The 25,790-nt window shown below is 34.3% G+C and overlaps 1 protein-coding gene across 2 annotated transcripts in view; it reads right to left on the reverse strand.

Annotated features, from left to right (window-relative positions):
• Positions 1 to 25,790, reverse strand: part of LOC143238455 (CXADR-like membrane protein) — a 204,236-nt gene that overhangs the window by 106,186 nt on the left and 72,260 nt on the right. Inside the window, exon 1 of one of the 2 annotated variants that reach the window (XM_076478701.1) lies at positions 15,358 to 15,614. The exons of the other annotated variant lie outside the window; for it this stretch is intronic. Coding sequence (XP_076334816.1) covers positions 15,358 to 15,481 — 124 coding nt within the window. The 5' untranslated portion in view covers positions 15,482 to 15,614. Of the gene's footprint in view, positions 1 to 15,357; positions 15,615 to 25,790 lie in introns of those variants that run through there. 2 annotated transcript variants of the gene reach the window in all.

Here is a 25,790-nt window from a genome sequence, read left to right on the forward strand (position 1 = left end):
TGCATGGCTTATGCAATCCTTTTCATGTTTTATTATTAACTATCATCAGTCTAAACGTTATTGCGGGTGGTTAGGACGCTAAACATGCAATCTGAGGGGAGCCGTGGGGGCGCTATAATGTTAGGGTCAATACCACTATTCGTTGGTAAAAGTGTAGCCCAAGAGTTGGCGGTAGCTGGTGGTGACTAACTGCCTTTCCTCTAGTCTTACACTGCTAAGTTAGGGACAGCTAAAGCAGACAGCCCTCGCATAACTTTGCGCAAAATTCAAACCGAAGGTAGTTTATTGCATGGAGCAAATTTAAACGTTAATGTCGTGATCAGGTTCACAGTGGAAATTGTTATAAACTGTTAAAACCTAAACGATTCTGCCTTTTCTCAGACAATGTACGATTCACATCAAATTACAAATTCATAACTAGTTATCTTCCATTGCGTGAAAGTGCCTCGCTACAACGGGTCAAAATGTCACAGTTCGAATTGCTAAAAAGCATTTCCACTGTAAGGTCGACCACGATATTAAATGTACCTACCAAGTGAGATCTACACTTTGTAATATTAAAATGTAAGCTTGAAATCTGGTTACAGCGTTGACCGTACCAGTTTCAGTAAAAGAAGTTCGCCCGTAGAGAATTGTGCAATACGGTCAGGTGTAACCCAAAACCAGTGGTGGAACCTTAATGAACATTTTATTTTATACTTACCACAATTCCATAGGCAGGCAGTTCTGGAGAAATTTACTGTATTAGTGCTAGTTATATTTTTCTGATGACTCTATATTCCTAAGATGTTCTCGTTGAAAAAAGAAAAAAATGTCTTCACATGAAGATGTCATATCTAAGTTAATAATAATCATAGAAAAAACAGAAACCCAAATGAATGTTTATATCTAACGTATTCCTGCTACAAAAAAAAAGTAAATGCATTAAATAAAACTTGAGGGTATTTTCAGGCGATTATTCGAGTCAGGGATACTTTTCTTTTGATATCTGTCTTTGAAAATTAGGGAAATATAATTATCCTATTTTATAAACAAACTTTTGAGTAAAGAGAAGCGAAATATTGTTATGCAGTTTACTGTCGTATTCTCCATAACTAACACTACTGAAGACTTTCCTGATGCTAAGTGTGGGTATATTTCAGTTAGTTAAGGGTACTAATAAGAAATAGCAGTAAGTATTTCCAAATATGTACCTATAGGTTACCGTATATTTGTATGAAATTGATTAATTCAGCCCACATGTTTTTATAACATCATCCAAAGAAACATCATATTTTAAATGTTTGATCTTTGATGGTATAAAGATTAGCTAATAAATTGTTTTTGAAAATTCTTATTAAATTAATTTATTACTCTGCTCTGTTTAAAGTTTAATATTAATCATTGTTTTAACTTAGTGCATGTTATGTTTATAATAAGTAACAAAATACGTTTTTTACCGTTTTATAGAAAAATAAGAAATACCTACTCTTGATTTTACTGAATGCTATTTACTGTATTTTACTGTATTTCTCAGCCCTTTTGATGAGTATTTTATACAAATATATGTAAAAGCTGAACTCACAAAATGCGATAGTCAGAATACGTGATTCTCACAAACGCGTGATCTTCATATAGTTATATACATACTTAGGTATGAGACAAGATAAACATAGATATTAGTGTGGCATATGATACTTTAGGCTGATACAGAATGACAAAAATGTTTACGAATCATACTTTACTGGCTCTATACTATTAGTTTCCAATAAAAACTGAACATCTTAGCCTCTCGATCGATGTTTGTACGCCTCAAGCAAATGTTGGCGAAGCCTCTCGGCCAATACTAAGAGCCCATCAGGTGATCTATGATGCAACACTGAAGTTCTAGGTATAAACATTATTTATATCAGTCATGCACAATATATTAAATGTTATTTCATGTAACACCTCATCTGTTTAATCGTAATATGACTTCACACAGTACGATCAATCGATTTGAAAAATATTCCCGCCACATCTGTAAACAAAACTGTTGTGTGACATAAATGAAACATTTTTTATCATACAAGTAAACATAATAAACTTTGACACTTAAACGTTTTCATCACAACTGTAAAAATATTAAGGAATGATATATGAGAAATATTCACATCATACCTATAGACATATTAAGGTATGACACGTGAAGAACACTCTAAACATATTTGCAGATATACTAAGGTATAACATATAACAAATATATTTTCTGTAAACACACTAAGGTATAATATATGCAGAATATGTAATGTATTCCATCTCAGTCGTGTGCTTAAATAAACAGGTGTTTAGCAAACACTAGTTTGTACTGTTATCAACTGTTCACTTCGAAACAGTGTGCCTAAATAAATGTGTCTTCAGTCACCATTATTTTGTCCTGTCTACAAAATACATGCGCATTAAGATAGAATGTTGAGTTCTGGGTATCCGAAAAGATATTTTAATTTATTTAGTGAAACGGAGTTCAATTCTTCCTGTAACTTTTACCAAATGTGAGTAGCCAGCTTGATTACCAATAACTTCAGATAAAAAGCACGTTTTCTACTTTCTAGGAGCTTGAAAAAATGAGCCATGTAAATACTATAAGTAATTGAATATAACGGTCCAACTAGGAGTATTACAAAGACGTAAAATGAAACTGTATAATGACAAGAATACATTGATTCAGTAAATAGGTAACCTGATCATTAACAACATTGTCGAACGAAATGGTATCCCTGAAGGAAGGCAAAGATCAAAAGACACGCAACCTACATAGAAATAATATTAACATTTCATGGTATAGATAAATCACTATTTATAATCTTCTGTTTTAAAAATGAACTTGCGTTCATACTTATTACTTCACGTGGGGCACCATTTTCATAAAGTTTGTAAGCATGAACTTTTATAAAACAAGGATTGCTTCTTTTGAGGACAGATGACAAGTAAACAGTTCTCCTAAACTGGAAATGTCTTCTTTAAGAACAGAAAATAAGTAAAACATATTTATAAAACAATGATTGCCTCTTTTGAGGATTGATAACATGCAAACGGTCCTCTTAAAATTGGAAAATTGCCTTTTATAAAGAGTTGAAATAAGTACAAAGTTCTCCGAAAACTGTGATTGTTTCCTTTCGTAACTGAATTAATCAAACAAAATTCGTAAAATAAAGTTTATCCTTAAGAGAATACAAGAAATAGTAAATGGATGTTTTGTATTTTAGGATTCATTAACAGTCAGCTCTGGGACAAAAACTAGATATTAATTATAGTTTTATTCTTCAGTTAATTGAAACAACAATTAAATTCCATCCTGTCACTATTCTGCAAGTCCTAACTAATTCAACACTAACCGAAATCATAATAAAATGTGAATGTTTAAACTTATTTTTAGTTTATCAATAGTTTTGAATTCTGTTTATGTGGTGGTGAATAAAAGCAAAATTCGTTTGCGTGAAGAAACTCTCATGGTATTAGATAGGAGAATAAATCACAGAATATTATTTCTGTCTTCATGCTCATACATAAAATAAAGTGAAAACTAAGACGACTCGTGAAATAAAGGCTTACACAACGATATAAATACAAAAAGAAACGAATTATAAATCGAGAGCTTTAAGTACACTGAGGGAAATATTTCTGTGAATAAACTTACTTAATTTCCTATAAGAAGTTTGCACCTCGACTGGACCTTTTCTTGTTGGTGTTTTGTGTATTGTTCTTGTTTTTAGTCTAATAACTCGGTCGAAGCTTCATTCGTACCGTCATCTTTCATTGTTTTGTGTATTGTTCTTGTTTTTAGTCTAATAACTCGGTCGAAGCTTCATTCGTACCGTCATCTTTCATTGTTTTGTGTATTGTTCTTGTTTTTAGTCTAATAACTCGGTCGAAGCTTCATTCGTACCGTCATCTTTCATTGTTTTGTGTATTGTTCTTGTTTTTAGTCTAATAACTCGGTCGAAGCTTCATTCGTACCGTCATCTTTCATTGTTTTGTGTATTGTTCTTGTTTTTAGTCTAATAACTCGGTCGAAGCTTCATTCGTACCGTCATCTTTCATTGTTTTGTGTATTGTTCTTGTTTTTAGTCTAATAACTCGGTCGAAGCTTCATTCGTACCGTCATCTTTCATTGTTTTGTGTATTGTTCTTGTTTTTAGTCTAATAACTCGGTCGAAGCTTCATTCGTACCGTCATCTTTCATTGTTTTGTGTATTGTTCTTGTTTTTAGTCTAATAACTCGGTCGAAGCTTCATTCGTACCGTCATCTTTCATTGTTTTGTGTATTGTTCTTGTTTTTAGTCTAATAACTCGGTCGAAGCTTCATTCGTACCGTCATCTTTCATTGTTTTGTGTATTGTTCTTGTTTTTAGTCTAATAACTCGGTCGAAGCTTGATTCGTACTGTCATCTTTTATTGTTTTTATAGCATCTACATTAGTTCTGTATTACTTTGTTTTTTTTCTTTTATTTCGCGCAAAGCTACATGAGGGTTATTTGTGATAGCCGTCACTAATTTTGCAGTGTAAGACCAGAGGGAAGGCAGTTAGTCATCACCGCCAACTCTTGGGCTAATCTTTTACCAATGAATCTTGGGATTGACCGTAATATTATAACGCGACCATGTGAAAAGACGAGCATGTTTGGTGCGACGGGAGTTAGAACCCGCAACCCTCGGATTTCGAGACCAACGCCTTAACTCACCTGGCCATGCGGGCCCTATTACTTTTTGAAGTTGAAAAATACTCGGTTGAAACTTGACTGGTTCTGCATCACGTTCTTCTATCTTTGAAGTTATTTATTATCCCAGCTTGACTGGTTCTCAGTCATTTTTTCCTGTCTCTTGCGGTTCTCAGCATGGCTTGGTGGTTAAGACGCTCAAATCGCATTTTCAGCTGTGGGGGCATTATAATATGACGATGAAGCAACTCTTAGTTGGTAAAACAGTTGGTGGTAGATGGTGATGACTAGCTGCCATTCCTCTAGTCTTATACTGCCACAATATGGATAACTAGCCCAGATAGCACTCGTGTAGTTTGGGCGAAATTCAAAAACAAACAAACCGTTTCTTGGAGGTACTACTTACTAAACCTTGATTGGCCCCCCATGTTATGTTTTTCTGATTTTTTTTTTAAATTCATTACTTATTTGAAACTTGATTGGCCCCATGTTTTTTCAGTTACTAGTTATCTGAAGCTTGGTTGGCTCTGTGTCATTTTTTTTCAGTTTTAAAATTACAACTCAGATATAGCTTGATCGTTTTGTATGTGTTTTTTTTATAACAAAGCCACATCGGCCTATCTCTCGGTCCAACGAGGGGAATGGAACCCCTGATTTTATCGTTGTAAATCCGAAGATTTACCTCTGTACTAACGAGGGACTAATCGTTTCGTTAATATTTTCTTATGATTTTGAAGTTATTACTCAACTAGAGTACAATTGGTCCTGTGTAATTTTTTCTTGTATCAGTTTGTTACAATTTGGATCATTTCTATTTCAGTATGCAGTGAATAGGATATAATCTACTTTGACGAAACACTCAAAAGTTGTACCACTCCTGACATAAAGCAACTCTTCTGATCATGTAGTAATAAGTTGGAAATAACACACACAGCTGTACTTTTACCAGACGCAACAGTACTCGTATTGCTATGTACTATGCTCGTGCACGTGAATATGACTGGTTATGTGTATCTGTAGCAGCGATAGTAGTATTAGTACTCGCAGTCATCAACACATTATAAAAAGAGAAACAAACATAACATTTACTTCCGTCCTTGTTTCCAAACTTTCACTTAGTGTATAAAACTAACATCACTGATAAAACTAACTCTGTTTCAGTTACTCCGTTGATATTTTCCCAATGTTCTGTGTCATCTTCATAAAATTATCTTCTTCATCGATAGTTGCCCGGCATGGCCAGGTAGTTAAAGCACTCGACTCGTAATCCCAGGGCCATGGGTTCAAATCCCCGTCACACCAAATATGCTCGCCCTTTCAGCCGTGGGGGCGTTATAATGTGACAGTTAATCCCACTATTCGTTGGTAAAATAGTAACCCAAGAGTTGGCGGTGGGTGGTGATGACTAGCTGCCTTCCCTCTAGTCTTACACTGCTAAATTAGGGACAGCTAGCGCAGATAGCTCTCGTGTAGCTTTGCGAGAATTTCAATAACAAATAATCGATAATTAACGTTATTTCTTACACAAATTTAGCCTCTAATATTTTAAAATGTTTAAATTCTACATTTGTATTTACTGTCATCATTTTAATCAATTAAAACTGTTCAAAGATATGTACGAATCTTTAAAGAAAGTTCTACCTGAAGGCAGACCACACGTGCGGTATTGACTGTCAAATTTCTCTTTCTGTACAATTAGCGAGCTTTTCTTATTTTTCCTTTTAAAGAAAGAGAGGCAGGCTGTCGCTTCTTCGTGTGTTGTATCTTGAATGTCTAGTTGGCTTACTTTATTTTTATTTCTTTGTTTTGGATTAATTATGTTTTTCTCTTAGTTTCAAAGGGATCAGCCGTCTCACATACAGCAAACTTCATTTGATCGCATTGTAACTCTAAGATTAAACAAAAACAGACGCATTTATTCTTACTCACGTGAAATTGACCTCACATTAAGACTGACAGGTACACGTGCAGTTAATTTTATTACTCTCTGCACTCTAATAGCTCATGAAGCTGATTGGAGTAATAGACGACTTTTGGCATGATCGAGTTTTTGAGATTAAATAAAAAATGAAAGTTATGTGGTAGAATCTTTGGAAACGGAATGAATTAGACGTGCATCTTAATTTGGATTAGATTTTTAATAAAAGATGTGATACATAAAATTGGTGTTTAAAAGTACACAAAAACAAATCATCTTTCATTGTTGACTTATGAAATATACTCTATCAAAGTATTGTTGAATTGTCTAATTTAAATAAGTGGCAGTAAATACTTGTTTTCCAACTGACTTGGGTTTACATTGAAAATAATTCGTGATAAGAAACATTTTTACCAGTTTGAGTCATGATGTAATGAGCAAAACATTAAGTTCCTAGGGATAAACACACTTTATGAGAATGATTTATGTTTGTTCATGCAGTGGTGTTCAGCCGTGACATATGCGTGTATATATATATATATATATATAAATTCATATATGTGTTTTTGGTTTGTTTTGAATTTCGCGCAAAGCTACACGAGGGCTATCTGCGCTAGCCGTCCCTAATTTAGCAGTGTAAGACCACCCACCGCAAACTCTTCGGCTACTATTTTACCAACGAATAGTGGGATTGATCGATACTTTATAACGTCCCCACGGCTGAAAAGGCGAGCATGTTTTGATGTGACGGAGATTCGAACTCGCGACCCTCGGATTACGATTAACCACCTGGCTATGCTGGGCCTCATATGTACGTATATATCAGTTTGTAGAAATATCTTGAGTAAAACTAACCTTTTCGTTTACAACGATAAAATCCGTGTGCGATTCTGCTTGTTGAACAGAACAGGAATAACCTGTTGTGTAATAGTTGCAATAAATCAAGGATATAATACATTAATGTAAAAATATGATTTCATTTGTGTTTAAAGAAATAAATATTTTTGTCTACTCAGGTATTGCATTTAGAATTTCTCTTTCCGACGGAATTAATCCGAACTATGCGGTTCTTTAAAGAGAAAAATAAGTTTTGTTTGTTTGGTTGTTTAGAATTAAGCACAAACTACACAATGGGCTATCTGTGCTCTGCCCACCACGGGTATCGAAACCTGGTTTTTAGTGTGTAAGTCCGCAGACATAAGAAAAAATAAGTACAAGATAAAACACAACAATACAACTAGTGACAATAATCAACAAAACTTTTAGAAAGTACAAAATAGAAAATTAATGAGGTTAATCCAACAAAGTTTAATAGTCCTGTATCATTCCGCTTTGTTGGCTTCCTCAGTGTCCTCAGTTATTCTATAGAAAGCTACCGTGTTTCAGTATAACTTATAACATTACAAATCATTAGAGGACTTTGAGTCAAGCAGGTGGAATAACGACTAGGGAGATACTAGATACGCTCTCATTGGCTGGCGTAAGAGTGAATATCTTCTCTACGTGTTTGATTGTCATTGGTTAACTCCTAAAAGCGTTAGAAAATGGTACTAGATTTCAACGAAGAGAATAAAGCACGTGATTGAGACGTTGGGGAATGTTAATATTTCCCACGAGCGACGTGCGGCCTTTATTAGGACTAACACAAACGCATTTGTAGATAGCTCCATGTATTTGCATATGCAAAATAGACTGATTTCACGAAGTATCGGGTAACTGCTTGAGCCTTTCAAATGGAAGATGTTGGACAGATTTATCCCGTATAGGTGTTTGTTACTGAAACCATTTGAAGTAGAAAAACTTGTTCTTTCGGTTGTAGGAAATAACGATATAAACACAATTATTTATTAACCATTTATCACACAATGATCAACACCATTCTTCACTCATAAAATTGCCACCAGAGGCGCTACTAAATAGAAGCATAAAATAAAGATTGCTCGATATTCTAGATTTTTTTTCCTGCTTCACGGAAACTAACATGCTTTCCCAATTTTCAGTTATATCGCATTATTAGAAGGTTAGAAATCAAAATTGTTAAACAAGCTGTCACTAATGTAAGGCTAGAGGGAAGGAAACCAGTCATCACCACCCACTGCCAATTCTTGGCCTACTTTTGTACTAACGAATAGTGGGATTGACCACTACATTATAACGCCTCCACGGCTGAAAGGGCGAGCATGTGTAGTTCCACGGGGATTCGAATTTGCGACCTTCGGATTACGAGTCGAGTGCTTTAACCACCTGGCCATTCCGGAGCCCTTCTCAATTTTCCTTAATTCAAGGATTTTGAACAAGGTTTTTTTTTGAAAAAAATACCAGACATTTATTGACAGGTGTGAAGGTGGGAAAATTCAATTCAAAAATATAATTTAAATGTTGCTCCTTTGAATAGGGTTGGAAGGTGTAAAGTACCTCATTAAACCTGGTGGCAGGCTTAAAATTATTTATAGCGTTTTCCACCTTCAGATAAAAACAAACTCCCAGAGATTTTGGGTCTTAATTTCGAAAAGATTTGGTAGAAATCAACTTTGATTTTAGGAAGGTTAAACTGGATTAGTGTTTGTTTGTTTTGGAATTTCGCACAAAGCTACTCGAGGGCTATCTGTGCTAACCGTCCCTAATTTAGCAGTGTAAGACTAGAGGGAAGGCAGCTAGTCATCACCACCCACCGCCAACTCTTGGGCTACTCTTTTACCAACGAATAGTGGGATTGACCGTAACTTTATAACGCCCCCACGGCTGAAATGGTGAGCATGTTTGGTGTGACGGGGATTCGATCCCGCAATCCTTAGATTACGAGTCGAGTGCCTTAACCACCTGGCCATGCTGGGCCCTGGATTAGTGGACTTGCAGGATATAGATAACTCCTGATGAAGCTGTAAGAGCGAAATACTGAGCTAACAAACTTACATTCTGGGAAGTAGGTTGTACTTCTATTTACGTTTATAGAAACGTCTCTTAATAAACATCAGTTTGTAGAAAACACAGGTAAGAATAATAAATATCAAAACTTATTGTTGTCTATATCCTGTTCGCGCCCACGTCGCGCTAAACATGCTCGCCCTCCCAGCCGTGGGGGTGTATAATGTTACGATCAATCCCACTATTCGTTGGTATAAGAGTAGCCCAAGAGTTGGCGGTGGGTGGTGATGACTAGCTGCCTTCCCTCTAGTCTTACACTGCAAAATTAGGGACGGCTAGCACAGATAGCCCTCGAGTAGCTTTGTGCGAAATTCCAAAACAACAACAGCTATAGTTTTGAACATAATTTGTAAATTGAGACCTACAAGTAGTAGGAACTTTTCGAAAGAAACACACTTGAATGTCATTGTTACCGGAGGTGAACGTTCAGTTACTTTCACCATATAATTTAAAAGAACCTACAAAGGAAAGAGCGATATAAATATTTATTCTAGTCTTAGTCACATACATACATCTCTATAGTATGCAAGTATATATTAAAGTATTTCTTAGTGTTATACGCTCACACATGCGCATATTATTTTAACTAAGAAGTTGTATCTTAACAAACTGATGTCCCTCGTTAGTACAGGGATAAGTCTACTAATTTACAATGCTAAAATCGGGGTTCGATTCAACAGATAGCTCAATGTGGCTTTGCAATAAGAAAACACCCCCACACACACACACAGACATACTAAACTGATCCTCAGGGTATCAAACTAGGCTTAACATAGTGTTCGCTGACTGCTAAATGAATTGGGATATTACTACTTATATTTATACAAACAATTGTACATGATTTAAAACTGTGATTCTGTCCGCAACTCAAGCATACAATAAATACCTTTATAAATTACCTGTATACATTTAAATTTGGTCGAAATCCGTGTGATAATTACCTTTAAGGGGTTGTTGCATAACGTATTTAGCACTTCACTACTGTCATGACGGATTAAATTCCTTTCCCTATCGGCCTATCTCGTAACTCACTTATTTAAAAAGAAGATATATATATATATATATCATTGATTTCAATATTTAACTGGATTATTTAAAGCTACGCGTGAAAACAGTTCGTCGCTGTATCGGGTATTATATAACTTTGATTAGACTTTACTCAATGAGAATGAATCGTTTATTAAATATATCTATTTAGAAAATAAAGATAGAGCTAAGTGTAAAGTTGAAATATTGTTGTATTTTTATTGGTTGTTGTACGTTTATTTATTTACTTATTAGTTAGGTTTATGCGACAGAGAGAAAATATCTTTAACTAAGAGAAAATATTTAGAAATAATTAAAATAAATAAATACATTTACCTTTTCTAATTAGCGTGAAGTTAGTTCTTGATGTGTACCGCAATTTCGGTTCAACATTTTTATCAAACTAATCTGTGCAAAAACTATATAAATCAGGATTGTTGGGTGGATAGTTTTCCAACTTGGATAATCTTAAATTAATCAAAGTTAAAAGTAATGACAATGTATATATATATGTACACAAACAAGCAATAGCTGATACTATTGTAGGAAATAATTAGCGATTAACAATTAGGTTTTAAAATGGCCATCATCACTGCAATACCAACTAAAATTCTATCACCATAAACCTACTGTCAATATTTATAAGAAGGCCCAGCATGGCCAGGTGGTTAAGGCACTCGACTAGTAATCTGGAGGGCGTTATAATGTTACGGTCAATCCCACTATTCGTTGGTAAAAGAGTAGCCCGAGAGTTAGCGATGGGTGGTGATGACTAGTTGCCTTCCCTCTAGTCTTATACTGCTAACTTAGGGACGGCTAGCGTAGATAGCTCTCGAATAGCTTTGCGTCAGATTAAAAAAACAAATTTAAAAGAAATGACTAAAGTTGAAAATATATATCTCGGAATAAGAAAGAGTCACGATCATATGATGTATACGATCACATCATTGTACTACATTCGGTTTGTTTGTTCTTATTTGTTTGTTTGCTTTTTTTAATTTCGCGCAAAGCTACTCAAGGGCTATCTGCGCTAGCCGTCTCTAATTTAGCAGTGTAAGACTAGAGAAAAGACAGCTAGTCATCACCACCCACCACAAACTTTTGGGCTACTTTTTTACCAATGAATAGTGGGATTGACCATCACTTTATAACGTCCGCACGACTGAAAGGGCGAGCATGTTTGGTGCGAGCGGGATTCGAACCCGCGACCCTCAGATTATGAGTCGAACACCTTAACTCACCTGGCCATGCCAGGCTCCTACCTTCGGTTTGACAACTAGGCGAAAGCTTGTCATTGTATCCTTCAGGCAGTTTTACGTTAATCTCACACGCGGACAAGAGGCCTGAACAGCCAGCTAAATACATGTATATTTTAAAACATGAATAACTCTGCATTAGAACAGATGAATACTCACCAAGAGCAGAGCAATCCATTTAAATATATGAAACAGTGATATGCACATACAACTTGAAATATTACCGTGTTTAACACTGTCTTTCCTTCATTCTAACAGGTTCGGCTACTTAATCATATGATGGGACATTAGTGTTAAGCCTATTATATCTTTAAACACTACATTATCCATTAGGGATTTCAAAGAATTAGAATAGTGTAACGTAAACATGTTTTATTTGGAATTAACATGTTTTATTCGAATGTCTTAAAACAAATATTAAACTTTTTGTAAATTAATAACTTATTCGTTTTTTTAAAACTTTTTTTTCATGGTAAAAGAGAATAAAACTAATATGCTTATTTTAAATAATTGGTTATTTTAGAAGATCCTCTGAATGTGTTGCTCTTTAGGCCTTATTATCTGATTCATGACGTCAAGTGTTCGATGCAACCTAATATATGCGTTTTTAGGCATCTAACTTATCACAATGAAGATGCTTAGCTACATGTAATCCAGAAGTAGAATACAGAGGCCGCTGGCATCGCTAACATTTAGACTCAGTGAACCAAAATATTTAAATAGAGCATTGGACTGAATGCTTTCTCGTAACTCAGAAATAAGAAAAAAAAAAAAATGACGTTATTGTATGATTCTGGGTAAACACACGCATGGCAGATAAATCTATTCGAGATTAATATTTACATTTCGTCATTTGTTAATTCAAAACAACGCCGGTCTATTTATCTTTTTTTTAATGTTGGTTTATTGTAGAAAATATTTCTTTCTATTATGATTCGCAATTCAAAACACGTGTATAGTATATTTCATATATAACTTTTGATATTAGTTTTTTAAAAAGACGTCTATTGATCTATTGCATGTTGTGAAACGTGTGAGTGCAGGTTGGGCTGTTCCTCTTCAAATATTGCAACTGGAAAGCTTTAAAAATATGTACAAACAAGAATTATAAGCCAGTAGCTCGCAAACAGTTTCTTCACGTTTTACTTGTATTCATTCTTTTTCTTTTGCAAACACAGACTTCAGAAGTCTACTGCAAACACCTTACGAAAACCTTACATATTTTGAAAACTCTCAAAATGCTGAGGTCGCATATTATATTTAAACACGGAGAGCAAAACGTGAACACGGCCAAGAATTTAAAGTGTATTTTCCTTCCTGTAGATACACACTTGAGCATAAAACACGCATATTAAAGAAAAACGAATGTATCTTCTTTGCATATTCAGTGACAACGATAACATAGGGTGATTACGTCACAGTGAACTTGAATGTAAACATTATGTGGACAGTGTTGTTTAACTGTCAAACCCAAACCTCGTTTAGGATAAGAAATACACTTTTTAGGCTTCTTTTATAAGGTTGATCTTCAGCAATGTGCAAAACGGTTTTAATTCGTAAGTGCCAACACATATTTTTAACCTCAGTAATTTTACGTTCTTAAAACACATTTTTTAAAGCAAGTAACGATTTGGATCAATATGTGAGAAGTGTTATCTAATGACGGTCTGAACTAGTTTTCCAAGTTAAGATAAACAAGTTGATCGAGGAAGGCAACATGTCATTTTACCTTACATAATTAGTAGTAGTAGTAGTAAATGTAGAAAGTTAAAACGATAGTTTAACATATAGAAGTAATTAAAAGAGGATTACATGTCAGTTTGAAGTTTAAAATACGGTAGTAGATATAGAAGGATTACACGTCAGTTTAACACACGGTTATAGTAGATAGAAAATTATTGGACTTGTCAGTTTAACATACGGTAACAGCAGAAATATTAGGTTAACTTAGGGAGTAAATACGCATTTCTCTTGAGAAGATAAGGAAGAAAACCAGTGTCAAACTTCACGGACAATAAAATAATGACTGATTTGTAATAACTACCGTGTTAACAGTAAGAAATCTGAATTACCGGAACAGCCACGTGAACAGATTTTGAAAATTATTCCGTATTTGAATTAACTTAACAACGACTGAATTTTATCTCTACGATGGATGAAACGGCGAAGTATGAATAACAGTCTTTAACGTTTCTTAATTGAAGAACAATGAGTAATTATTTTACTCTAACAAAGAGTAAATTCTGACCAACAATTAGTTAGAGAACCAATCTCCGAGTTTATCTGTGTTACGGATAGAAGAGAATAATGAACTGTTTCAGTAATTAAATTATATTATCAAAGATTGACTTCTAATTAACACTTAATTACAGTAATCGAAATGCACTTTACGCTAATGGTTAGGTATAGTTTTAAAGGATTCAAACATTCATCTTTATTCACTATCAAATTACATAAAATTTTAGTGGGTGTCAACCTTTATTATTAAATTAGCCGACACTGCTCGAAACCGTAATTTTCAGTTGTCGTTGAAAGATTTTCGTAACCTCATCTTCTCATAACACAGTTTATCTCATGCAGATTACAGAAATTTGCGAGTACTAAAATAATTCGAAAACTTAAATAATTTCAACTCTCTCTAGCAGTGTAGGCAGATAAAATGTACAAATATCTAAATAATACATCAAAATAAGGAAGGTATTTTGAACATTACACATATACAAGTATATATATATTATTTTAATAATTATGATTTTTATTGCAGTTGTGATGCAATTTGACATTCATGTATTTTCTGCTGTCATTGCAGTATAAAAAGTGAGTCTATTTTGTTGTGCAGTTTAAACAGGTAGTTTGTTTGTTTTTGAATTTCGCGCAAAGCTAAATTTAGTAGTGTAGGACTAGAGAGAAGGCAGCTAGTCATTACCACCCACCGCCAACTCTTGGACTACACTTTTACCAACGAATAGGGAGATTGATCGTAACATTATAATGCTTACATGGATGAAAGATCGAACATGTTTGATGCGACGGGGATTCGAACCTGCGACCCTCGGATTACGAGTCGAACGCCTTAATCCACCTGGCCGTGCCGGGCCATTAAAGAGATAGACAAAAGACTTTATGGTGGTGTATGCTTCCGATAATTCAAAATTAGGTACAGTTACAGGTAAAATATCTTTTATCTGGCCATTTAGCCAATCTATGAACAATATGATATCTTTCAAATCGATAACTCTGTTTTCTATTACTCTCTAATCTGATGAATCTAACACATTACTTATAGAAACAGCTGATATTACTGCTGTCTTGAAAACCACGTTGAGGCATTTTGGGATAGAGAAATGTTCGTGTCATAACCACTAAGTCATATGCTATTTCATGAGACAAAAAGAGTGATATAAACCACCTAAAAGTAATTTAATTGAGTAAGAAATACGTTTTGCTAGAGGCACGTTTTATGAGAATTTGTGTTTTCTCTCCGAGTTCTGGAATTCCATAATAACATTAAAACAATGGATCAAAGTATATATTATGTACAAGCAAACCTACTTACCGTATGGCTTTTCCTTAGAAGCTGGATTTTGACGAACGTGTGCTCCGCTGAACTCTGGCCACAGGTGAAGAAGGAAAAATAAGACAAGGTAGGTATATGCCATATTTTTAATTTTTAGGGTCATTAAAAAGCTCGAAACGTCTGTACACAGAATGAGTTTGTAACAGAATCCTCATAAGACTGGAGATACTGAAATCTCTTACACGATCTCTGTGGCCAGACGAAATGTTTGAGGGATAAAAACACGACTGCTTTAAATACCCCATCAATCGATTTGCAGTGCTGCTTGTAATGGTCTCTTGAAGATGGCGCCACAGGCAAATTTTGTTTTGTTCTATTTATTTTGTAGAATTATTAATTCTTCAAAAAAACGAATGTTTAGCACTAATCGTGATATTAGTCCTAGAACACACACGAAAAAATGTAAGATACTACAATCCAAAGTAAAACGCTGTGTGTCTTAAATATTTCAACACACTCTGATTGTACATGCCTGGATAAGGTTTTAACGCGACGTGCTTATTAAAAATTAAATAAAAGAAAAGAATTGAGCATATTGTTTTTCTAAAATAAAATAACTATATTACACATTACAGTTGTTCAAAACTGTTTTTAATGTTACTTTACACATGACAAGTAACTTCACGATATGGAATATCTTCAGTACGGTTTGAGAACAAGGAAAACCAAGTAAATATAGGGGAGGAATTTTTACTTACAACTGGTGTTAAAAGATCTCTCCTAATTATATGCAGAAAAAAACAGACCTCGTATAAATGATAATTTTTACCCATAATTCATCTTTTTCTTTGTTGCAAAAATGATTTACACTGCAGTTTATGTTGAAATTTGTGTTAAAAATGATATAAGTAGATTTTTCTGAATTAGTTCGGCGGAGAATAAATACGACTGCAAATCCCTAAAAAATGTTTTTAAAACACTCCATCCAGTGCGCTTTTGAGAAGTCTTGTAAAACTCAGATGGCTTATTCTTACAGAAATAAAACATTATCACATTTATCGTTATATATATATATATAAATTGGATTGAAATTTCTATTTTGTTTCTGTTATGTTCATGCTTTTGTTTTTGAATTTCGCTCAAAGCTACACGAGAGCTATCTGCGTTGCCCATTCCTAATTTAGCAGTGTAAGACTAAAGGAAAGACAGCTAGCCATCACCATCCACCGACAACTCATGGACTATTATTTTACCAACTAATAGTTAGATTGATTGTTACGCGATAACGACCCCACGGCTGAAAAGGCGAGCATGTTTGGTGCGACGGGGATTCGAACCCACAACCCTCGAATTACGATTCGAGCGGCTTAACCACTGGATTCTGTGTTCATGCAGTGGAGATGCTATTTTGTTTATAATAAAAACCAAATTGAATGTTTCGAAATCGAAACATTCAATTTAAAGAAACCGATTTTGAACGTCCTATTTATTTTAAACATAATTAGCGCTGAATAATAACTTACTAGGAACCTTTAATCGTCTAATAATTAAACATATTTTATTGAACATTAAAGTGTTGTTTTTATTCATTGGGATACTATAAAAGATATTTGTATAATAGCCAGCCTTAACAAGTAGACAGAGTTACTCATACGATTACAAAACTTTTATTTCAATAAAATGGTACATTTGAAAGAAACAAAATGATCTATTGGATAAAATTCTTAAACATTACGAAATATTTTCATGTATAAATCAACTTAACTGTAATGTTAATAATAGTAATAAAACGTTTTGAACAGCTTACTTATGGGCTATCCGTGTTGTGCCCACCACAGATATCGAAACCAATTTTTAGTGTTATAAGCCTGCAGACTTACCGCTGAACCACTTGGGAGACCGATTTAAATAGCATTAGCAATTTTGCTTAAACTTTGAAATGCACTTCATACAAAGTTCGAAATATCGTTATAACGTATATAAATTTCAATATTCTGTCGAATGGAAAAAAAAACTATCTTTGTGGAACCAAATCTTTTTCCATAAAATAACATAAATGTTTGATAGTCCTTTCCTGAAAGTTGGCTACGAAAGTGAATAAATGTCAGATTAGGATTCATATCAGGTTTGGTCTGTTGGGGAAAGATTCGCTTCCTGATTCTAAAATTTATTGTATTTATTAAAATACTGATTATGAAATATTTCAACTGACCCATTTTAACCTATTCTGTAATTAGGAGATCAATAATGTATTTGAAGATAGTTGGTATATGAAAAACACTTTCAAATAAATCACGCATTTCTTACGTTTTGTTTCTCTATGAAACGTCTTGTTCGAAAGATATTCATAAAATATCGCATAATTCACTTGTCACAGTGGCCAGAGAAGTGGCAGAAAAAAACAACCTTCTAGGAACGTAGAAATACAAGTATTATTATTTTCATTGTATTGACGTTACTGCTAGATTTGATTAAGTTTAGATATACGAAGCTGCAAACAATTTGTGTTGAAAATACGACGATATAAATAGTTCATAACAAATACATGAGATTTCTGCTCAGGATTTGAAACAGATAAAAATACATGTTCCGAAAGAACTTTTGTAGCAATTAAAAGTGTTTTTCTGTGGCTCTCGAGACATTTCGACTTTTTCTGGACCTGTGATACAAAATAGCCATTTGTGATATTAACCAATAAAGCGGAAACCAACAAACATTTCTGTTAAACTGTCTTTTTTTTCTACCTAATGAGTGAAAGAGGAAGTTTCTTCATCCAAGAAACTTATTGAAAATAAAAGAAAGCGAGAGAAAAGGAAAACCCTCAACAACAACAAATCCACATTTTAAAATCCTCTTCCGATTCTTAATGTAAAAGAAAAAAAAACAAACGAAATAAGATAATAAAAGGTTAAAATACTGAAATGCTGTTTCAATGTTCAGGCGTTCTTTAAAATTAAAGATATGAAAAGGGTTAAGAGAATGAAGTGCACTTTGGTAGGTGAAGCATAAATTAAATGAATCGTGCTTTATACACATGTGGCAATATTAGAGAATCCTCTGGTTTAAGTAAGGTTTTTCCTGTTTTTAAACAACTATACAGAGGGTACGAAGCCAGCCAGAAGCGCGTGCCGCTATGAGGGTTTAATTAGGCCTTTTAAACCGAATAACCGCATGACTTCATGACTCTTCCATGGCGTAAACTGAGATTAGTCTTCAGTGGCATCGTTTCTAAACGTTGATTTTTCCGACGCGCAGCCCGGCACGCTAACCATTTTAATACATTAAAGAATAGGACAGAATAATAAAATAAGATATACCTAGACAGTTTTTATCATTGAAGTGTATGTGTTATGATCAGTATATTACAATCCCATGAGCTAATCCCAATCTATAAGGATGATGATCTGAGGGCGATAATTAAATACTATTTTTCACACTTGAAGTTTTCAGTATAACTAGTTTCTAAGACAACACATCTTAAGAAACTTTCTACATAACTTCCATCACACGTGGAATCCATCTTCAAAGAACTCGTTTAAGAAACAAAGGAAAATAAACCTAAAAATAAAACCACTGGAGCTCCATCAGAGAATATTAGAAGTTATATGCTCGAAGAGCATATCACTAAATGTGTGTGAGAAGTTAAAGATCCTGTCTTGCATCCATAGAATGCGTCGTTTCTAAAGGGGATGGATGGAAGGTCAATTGTGTAAAGTGTCAACAGTCAGTGCAGTTCATTCAATTCTATGAGCTGAAATTTTGTAATGTTGTTCACAACCAGACCAGTTGAGGGTAGTTCAAGTCCTGTCTGGACTCAGTTGTTACGCCACGTTATGCAAAATAATATAGGCCCGGCATGGCCAAACATGTTAAGGCGTGCGACTCGTAATCTGAGGGTCGCGGGTTTGCATCCCCGTCGCGCCAAACGTGCTCGCCTTTCAGCCGTGGGGGCGTTATAGTGTGACGGTCAATCCCACTATTCGTTGGTAAAAGAGTAGCTCAAGAGTTGGCGGTGGGTGATGATAACTAGCTGCCTTTCCTCTGGTCTTACATTGTTAAATCAGGGACAGCTAGCGCAGATAGTCCTCGTGTAGCTTTGTGCGAAATTCAAAACAAACAAAACAATAAAATATTACTGTTTCATTCTCTATAAATTTTAACACAAAATTATATCTTGCATTATCGTTAGAGCCAATTTTTACTTCCATATCCATCTATTTAATAACCAGCAACGTAGCTGAATACATAAATATTAATATTTTATGATTTATTTATTACAGTCTGAATATTTCTATAGAATAATTCATGATCTTTTAACATGCTTATCCTTAATTTACAACCTGCGTCAACGATTGTATTCCATGCTAACTTTAAATATTCATACAATAGTTTCACATCACATAAAAACATAAGATAACATTTAATGTTCAAACGAGGCTCGGCATGGCCAGGTGGCTTCGGCACTCGACTCGTAATTTGAGGGTCGCGGGTTCGAATCTCCGTCACAACAAACATGCTCGCCCTTTCAGCCGTAGGGGCGTTATAATGCATCGATCAATCCCACTACTCGTATAATAGTAGCCCAAGAGTTGGCGGTGGATGGTGATGACTAGCTGCCTCACTCTCTAGTCTTAAAGTGTTAAATTAGGGATTGCTAGCGCAGATAGCCATCATGTAGCTTTGCGCGAAATTAAAGAAAAACAAACAAACAAACAATCATGTCTAAACGATAAAAAAATGTACGGTTGTAAATTCACTTAATTATAACAAGTGTTTCAAAAAGTAAAATTAATATTTTTGTTTCATCGAGTTTGTTACAAAGTGACTATTTAGATAGCATGTTTCGTAGCCACAAGGTGTTTATACGTTTGCACAAATATTAACCTAATTTACAGTCTATGAAGTCTTGTAAAATATAGTTTTTCATACATAAATCTTTAAACAAAATATTCTAACTGATGTGATCATCCATACAGTACATTAACTTGGAATCTTTGTGATTCTGATTCATGTTAGTTTATATGTAAAAGAATCAAACTCGGATGTAATTTATATAACATTACACACACATGTTTATAGATTGTTATTTTGTAGGACCTTCGCCGTGGCATGAATGGTAAAGTTAAGTGATAATTATGTTTGCCTTCTTATTTCAACAAAAGTTAAATATATGTAAGATGCAGAGAGAATGTTTAAAAATATGTTCTAATTTATATGCATTTTATATCTTATCATTATATCAAACACAACAGTTCTTTTGTTAAACATTGCATGAAAACACTGTTGACTCTTGAAGTTGTCACAAGTCAAATACATTATGATACATTATACATAACTCATGTCGCTATATGGAAACAAAGAACAAAGTCTTCATTGTTCGTAAGTAAGCACATAGCTATACAACTGCTGTCTGTGTTCTGCCCACCACAGGTATCGAAACCTAGGTTCTAGCGTTGTAAGTTCGTATACATACTACTGTGCTACTAATGGACTAAACTCGTCTTTAAACAGATATGTCAAATAGTGACATTTCTATATCAGAAAATGTTCTCTGATATGAATATTCTGTTGAGTTGCGGGAGAACCGAATCCATCGTTTTATTATCTTCTGTTGTCATTTATATCAGGAAATTCTACGAATTTTAAAACATTGGTTTTTCTCTTCCAAAATCTGAAAATATATTTTGCTTGATTCCTTGCAAACACCTGTAAAAGAATGAATGATTTAATTTCATGTTATATGGAGCCGGCATGGCCAGGAGGTTAAGGCACTCGACTCGTAATCTGACGATTGAAAGTTCAAATACCGCTCACACAAACATGCTCGCTCTTTCAGCCGTTAGGGCGTTATAATATGACGGTCAATCCCACTATTCATTGGGAAAAGAGTAGCCCAAGAGTTGGCGGTTGGTGGTGATGACTAGCTGTTTTCCCCCTAGTTTTACACTGTTAAATTAAGGAGAGTTAGCGCAAATAGCCCTTGTGTAGCTTTGCGCGAAATTCAAAAAACAAACAAACAAACAAACAAAATTTATTGGTAAGCTGTAATTCCAAGTTCGTGGGATATTTTTTACTCTGTATACCATGAATGATTACAGTTTCATCTAGAATCTTTTAAGAACTGTTGATAAGAAGTGACCGAAGCTCCCCACAAACGTTAAAAATATAATAACAATGAAAAACATTGTTGTAACCAAATGATAATTAATAGTAAATGGACAAATTATTTATTTTAAAAGACAATATTTTTCTTCCATGGATGTTGTTACATATTGTAAATTATCACAAAAGAGCTTCCAATTGATTATTTTACGTATTATAATTCGAAATAGCCTGAAATTAGTTGAATTTTAATATTAATTTCGAAATTAATTAAAGGTCGAGGTTTATGATATTTGCCAACAAGATTACTATTGACAGTTTTCTTTCTTAATACAAATGCATTTTAATATAGAAATAACAGTACAACTTATAATAATGGTTATTACACATAATGATTCATATACAAAGTTTTTACAAACATACAAAGAATATCGAGTCTTCTATTCTATTCAAAACTTCCGTGATATCTTATCGAAGGTTCACAATGAGTGAATTAATTTCGAGTCAATATCGGTAAATTTACTTAATGGGGAGCTAGTTAGCTCTGAGTTCTTCAGTTTTCGCTTATTACACGACGAGAGTTTCGCTACTGAAGTTATTTAATGTTTACGTAAAAATACTAATTTTCGAAGTTAATGAGCTGAAGTTAAACGATGTGTAATATTCGAAATCTTTTAACGTTCTTGATAAAATATCTATAATATTCCAATTAATAAGTGTTTAAAACAGTTAGAGCTTCTGAAGATATAGTAAAGCAACTGTAACAAACCAACAATATGTACTGTCACTTGGCGCCTCGCGTTGGTTAAGATTTAGAAACTTTGAGAAAATGTCTAGAAATTTCAGTTGGCCCAAGAACACTATTGACACGGTGGTGCTTTCGTAAAATGTAAGCCTTACACTCAAGAATCTTCTGTAGATCTAGTGAATAGGCGGAAATTTCGCAGTACATGTACGCATTTAATAGCATAAGTTGCGTGCATTTTGAAATATATATTTAACTGAAACAAATATCGATATTAAAATAAGTGTATAATAGTAAATTCGTGCCAAAGTAGAAACTCGCACAACAGGGAATTTAAGAAATATTATTGTACACATCGAGTCCACTTGTACAATGGCTAATCTATAAACTGAATCCTCCGTCTTCAGTAGCCATTGTGATAAATCTGGACATATTCTTTTGTGTATTGTTAACAAGAAAAACTTACAAGTTGAAAACAACGATATTCCTTTTGAGAAAATGGTTGAAATTTGGAATCAGAACAATCACATTCTTCCACATACCTGTCAATCCATCTTGTGTAATTCTGATATATTTTAGTGTTTTAATGTATCTGTTGAAATGTGGTCTTGGAAACGAATGTTCGTGTGCTGTGGAACGTTTGTAGAGATGTTTGGCTTGGTTTGTTTTGAATTTCGCGCAAATTACACGAGGACTATCTGCGCTACACGTCCCTAATTTAGCAGTGTAAGACTAGAGGGAAGACAGCTAGTCGTCACCACCCACCGCCAACACTTGGCTACTCTTTTACCAAAGAATAGAGGGATTGACTGTCACATTGTAACGCACCCATGGTTGAAAGGGCGAGCATGTTTGGTGCGGCGGAGATTCGAATCTGTGACCATGGGATTACGAGTCGAGTGCCATAACCTCCTGGTCATGCTCAGCCCGAGATGTTTGGTCTAAGGAAGACTTTCCCGCAGTTCGCAGAAAACATGGTGCTTGGCAATAACATACATTAAACTGACCACAGTCATTGATAGAGAGAGTAATTCCAAAGTCACCACATTACCTAAAACATTGTTCTCAGAAAGTGCAATTGACCTCAAAATATTTGCAAAAGAAACAACGTTAAACACTTAATACCGAGAGTAAGAAATATATATAAAAAGGAAGACACATGTCAATTCCGCAGAAATTGGGAGTAGGTATAAGTAGAAGTTATGAGGTTTCGTTTCTGCAACGCATTTAAAATACGTTGAAAATGTTATAAAATCAGAGTTGTAAACGTACGAAAGGATTTTTTGAAACAAATGAAAAGAAACATCAGAATTACTCTTTCGAATTGCAGTAATGTTACAAATATGAAACTGGAGTGTGTATGTGTTTTCTTATAGCAAAGCCACATCGGGCTATCTGCTGAGACCACCGAGGGGAATTGAACCCCTGATTTTAGTATTGTACATCCGTATACTTATCGCTGCACATGAAACAGGGAAATGACATAAAATAATATATTCTATATAAAATCTTGAATGTTTTAACTTTCCATGAATATTTTTTTCTAAATTATGACATCATAAAGCACTTAGAATTATGTCATGCACTTTTATATGTCTCCATTTCCTTTAATTTTGAATGAAAATTTTAACAAACTGATCTCAGTTAAGATGATGGAACAGTTGTTTGCAGTGGAAAGGAAGTATATTAACAGTATCTTTTCTCACCCACTCAGTGGGTGTACAGTTTATACTATCAAAATGATACGAAATATAAGTTGTGAACATATATATATATCCAAAAGGATTGATATATAAACAATTGCTTATATTATGTAAGAAAACAAAAATAATAAATATTCTGCAAATATAATTTATTTGACGTAACTATGTATATTTATCATAGTTTTAAAACGAAGCATTCACATTCAACTCTTACAACTTGAGAAGAACAAGACAGTATTGACATCACAACGTGTTAGGCTTATTGGAGTAAGAATTGGGTGAGACTTCAACTTGCTACGTTTATTCATGTGTAATAATAATAATATATTTCTAATTTCAAGTAGTCATTTGGTATTATTTCACAATACCTTCATTCAGAGGTTCTAATCGCCTACTTCTGGTGACACTAAATTGGTTTCAACCCATTTACAGCTGTTTTCGTCAGCTCAACCTTAAGGACAGAGTAATTCATGATCTCCATATTTCATTGCAACTGTTTAATATCCTATAAAAGGTTACTACGACAAGGCCATTAACAATTCTAAAGACAAAACGTCATATCGTAAACTCTAATTCGTAATGTATGCATGAAAAGTAAAGATCTATCGTTTTCAATAATGTTATATAAGAGGCGGCAAATAATTACAACGTATATTTAGAAATGTTTTATTTAAAAAAATAAAACAACATTTGCCTCTTTATGTTACGCATCACTATCGCTGGCAGACAGTGCACGCGACGTTAAAGGAAAACCACTTACGATATTTTTTTGTATAGCAAGAAAATCGCTCACATAGTCTTGTCTCAGTTGTCACCTTAGGTATGTGAGACATCAGAAGAGACACGTTGTATCTTACAGCCAGATAACAGTTGTATTCTCATATAATATGATGGTGATGGAAACATATAATATGATGGCGATGGTAATATGGTATCGGTAAGAATAAACATTTGGAAATACGTAATTGATGAATACATACAATGTTAAACACAATAAGGACCACCTATCGGCCCTGTAGCGTTTCATAATGTTGGTATAAGTATTCTAACTTCTTTTTATTAAACGATAATTTACGCATTTCTGTTAGTTCTACGCTTGTTAGCACATTTCTTGAATGAAGTGATAAGCATACTCGAAATATGTCAGTCCCATCAATCATGCATGGAATCCTCATGGGAGATGTGCCACATTCCACTAAGCGACATCAGACACAAAAATGTCAAAAAAAAGGACTCTTTGTAGAACAGTGGTCAACGATACCTCCTGATGGAATCAGCATCTTAGTTTCAAATATAAACACGAGTTCCAGGTAGTTCTGGTATTCATACTACACTCTGAAGTGCAAAGTCATGAACTGTAAGTGAGACGTCATGGGCAATAAACATGTAGTTCCACCTTTATAGATTGTTTATAAGTAAAGATGTAAGCAAGCTGTACTACATAGACCATAAAGTGAAACATAACAACATGCAAAGGCTAAGCCTACCTCTATCAAATTGATCATTAGCTAGAACATCATTGCAGAGGCTAAGCCTACTTCTATCAAATTGATAATTAGGTAGAACATCATTACAAAGGCTAAGCCTACCTCTATCAAATTGATCATTAGGTAGAACATCATTGCAAAAGATTATGGAGAAGATTTGGTTTGAATTTCGCGCAAAGATACACGAGGGCTATCTGCGCTAGCCGTCGCTAATTTAGCAGTGTAAGCCTAGAGGGTTTGGTTTGTTTTGCTTTTGATTACTAGCTTCCTTCCCTCTTGTCTTACACTACTAAATTAGGGGCGGCTAGCGCAGATAGCCCTCGTGTATCTTTGCGCGAAATTCAAACCAATCAATCATTTAGATATCGTTCATTCATCATGGGTTAGAATTTGATGTTTTTAAAGCAATCTCTTTCCTTTCGATTTTATTTTACT

The sequence above is a fragment of the Tachypleus tridentatus genome, chromosome 13 (genome assembly GCF_004210375.1).
Source record: "Tachypleus tridentatus isolate NWPU-2018 chromosome 13, ASM421037v1, whole genome shotgun sequence".
In the NCBI taxonomy this organism is placed as follows: domain Eukaryota; kingdom Metazoa; phylum Arthropoda; class Merostomata; order Xiphosura; family Limulidae; genus Tachypleus; species Tachypleus tridentatus.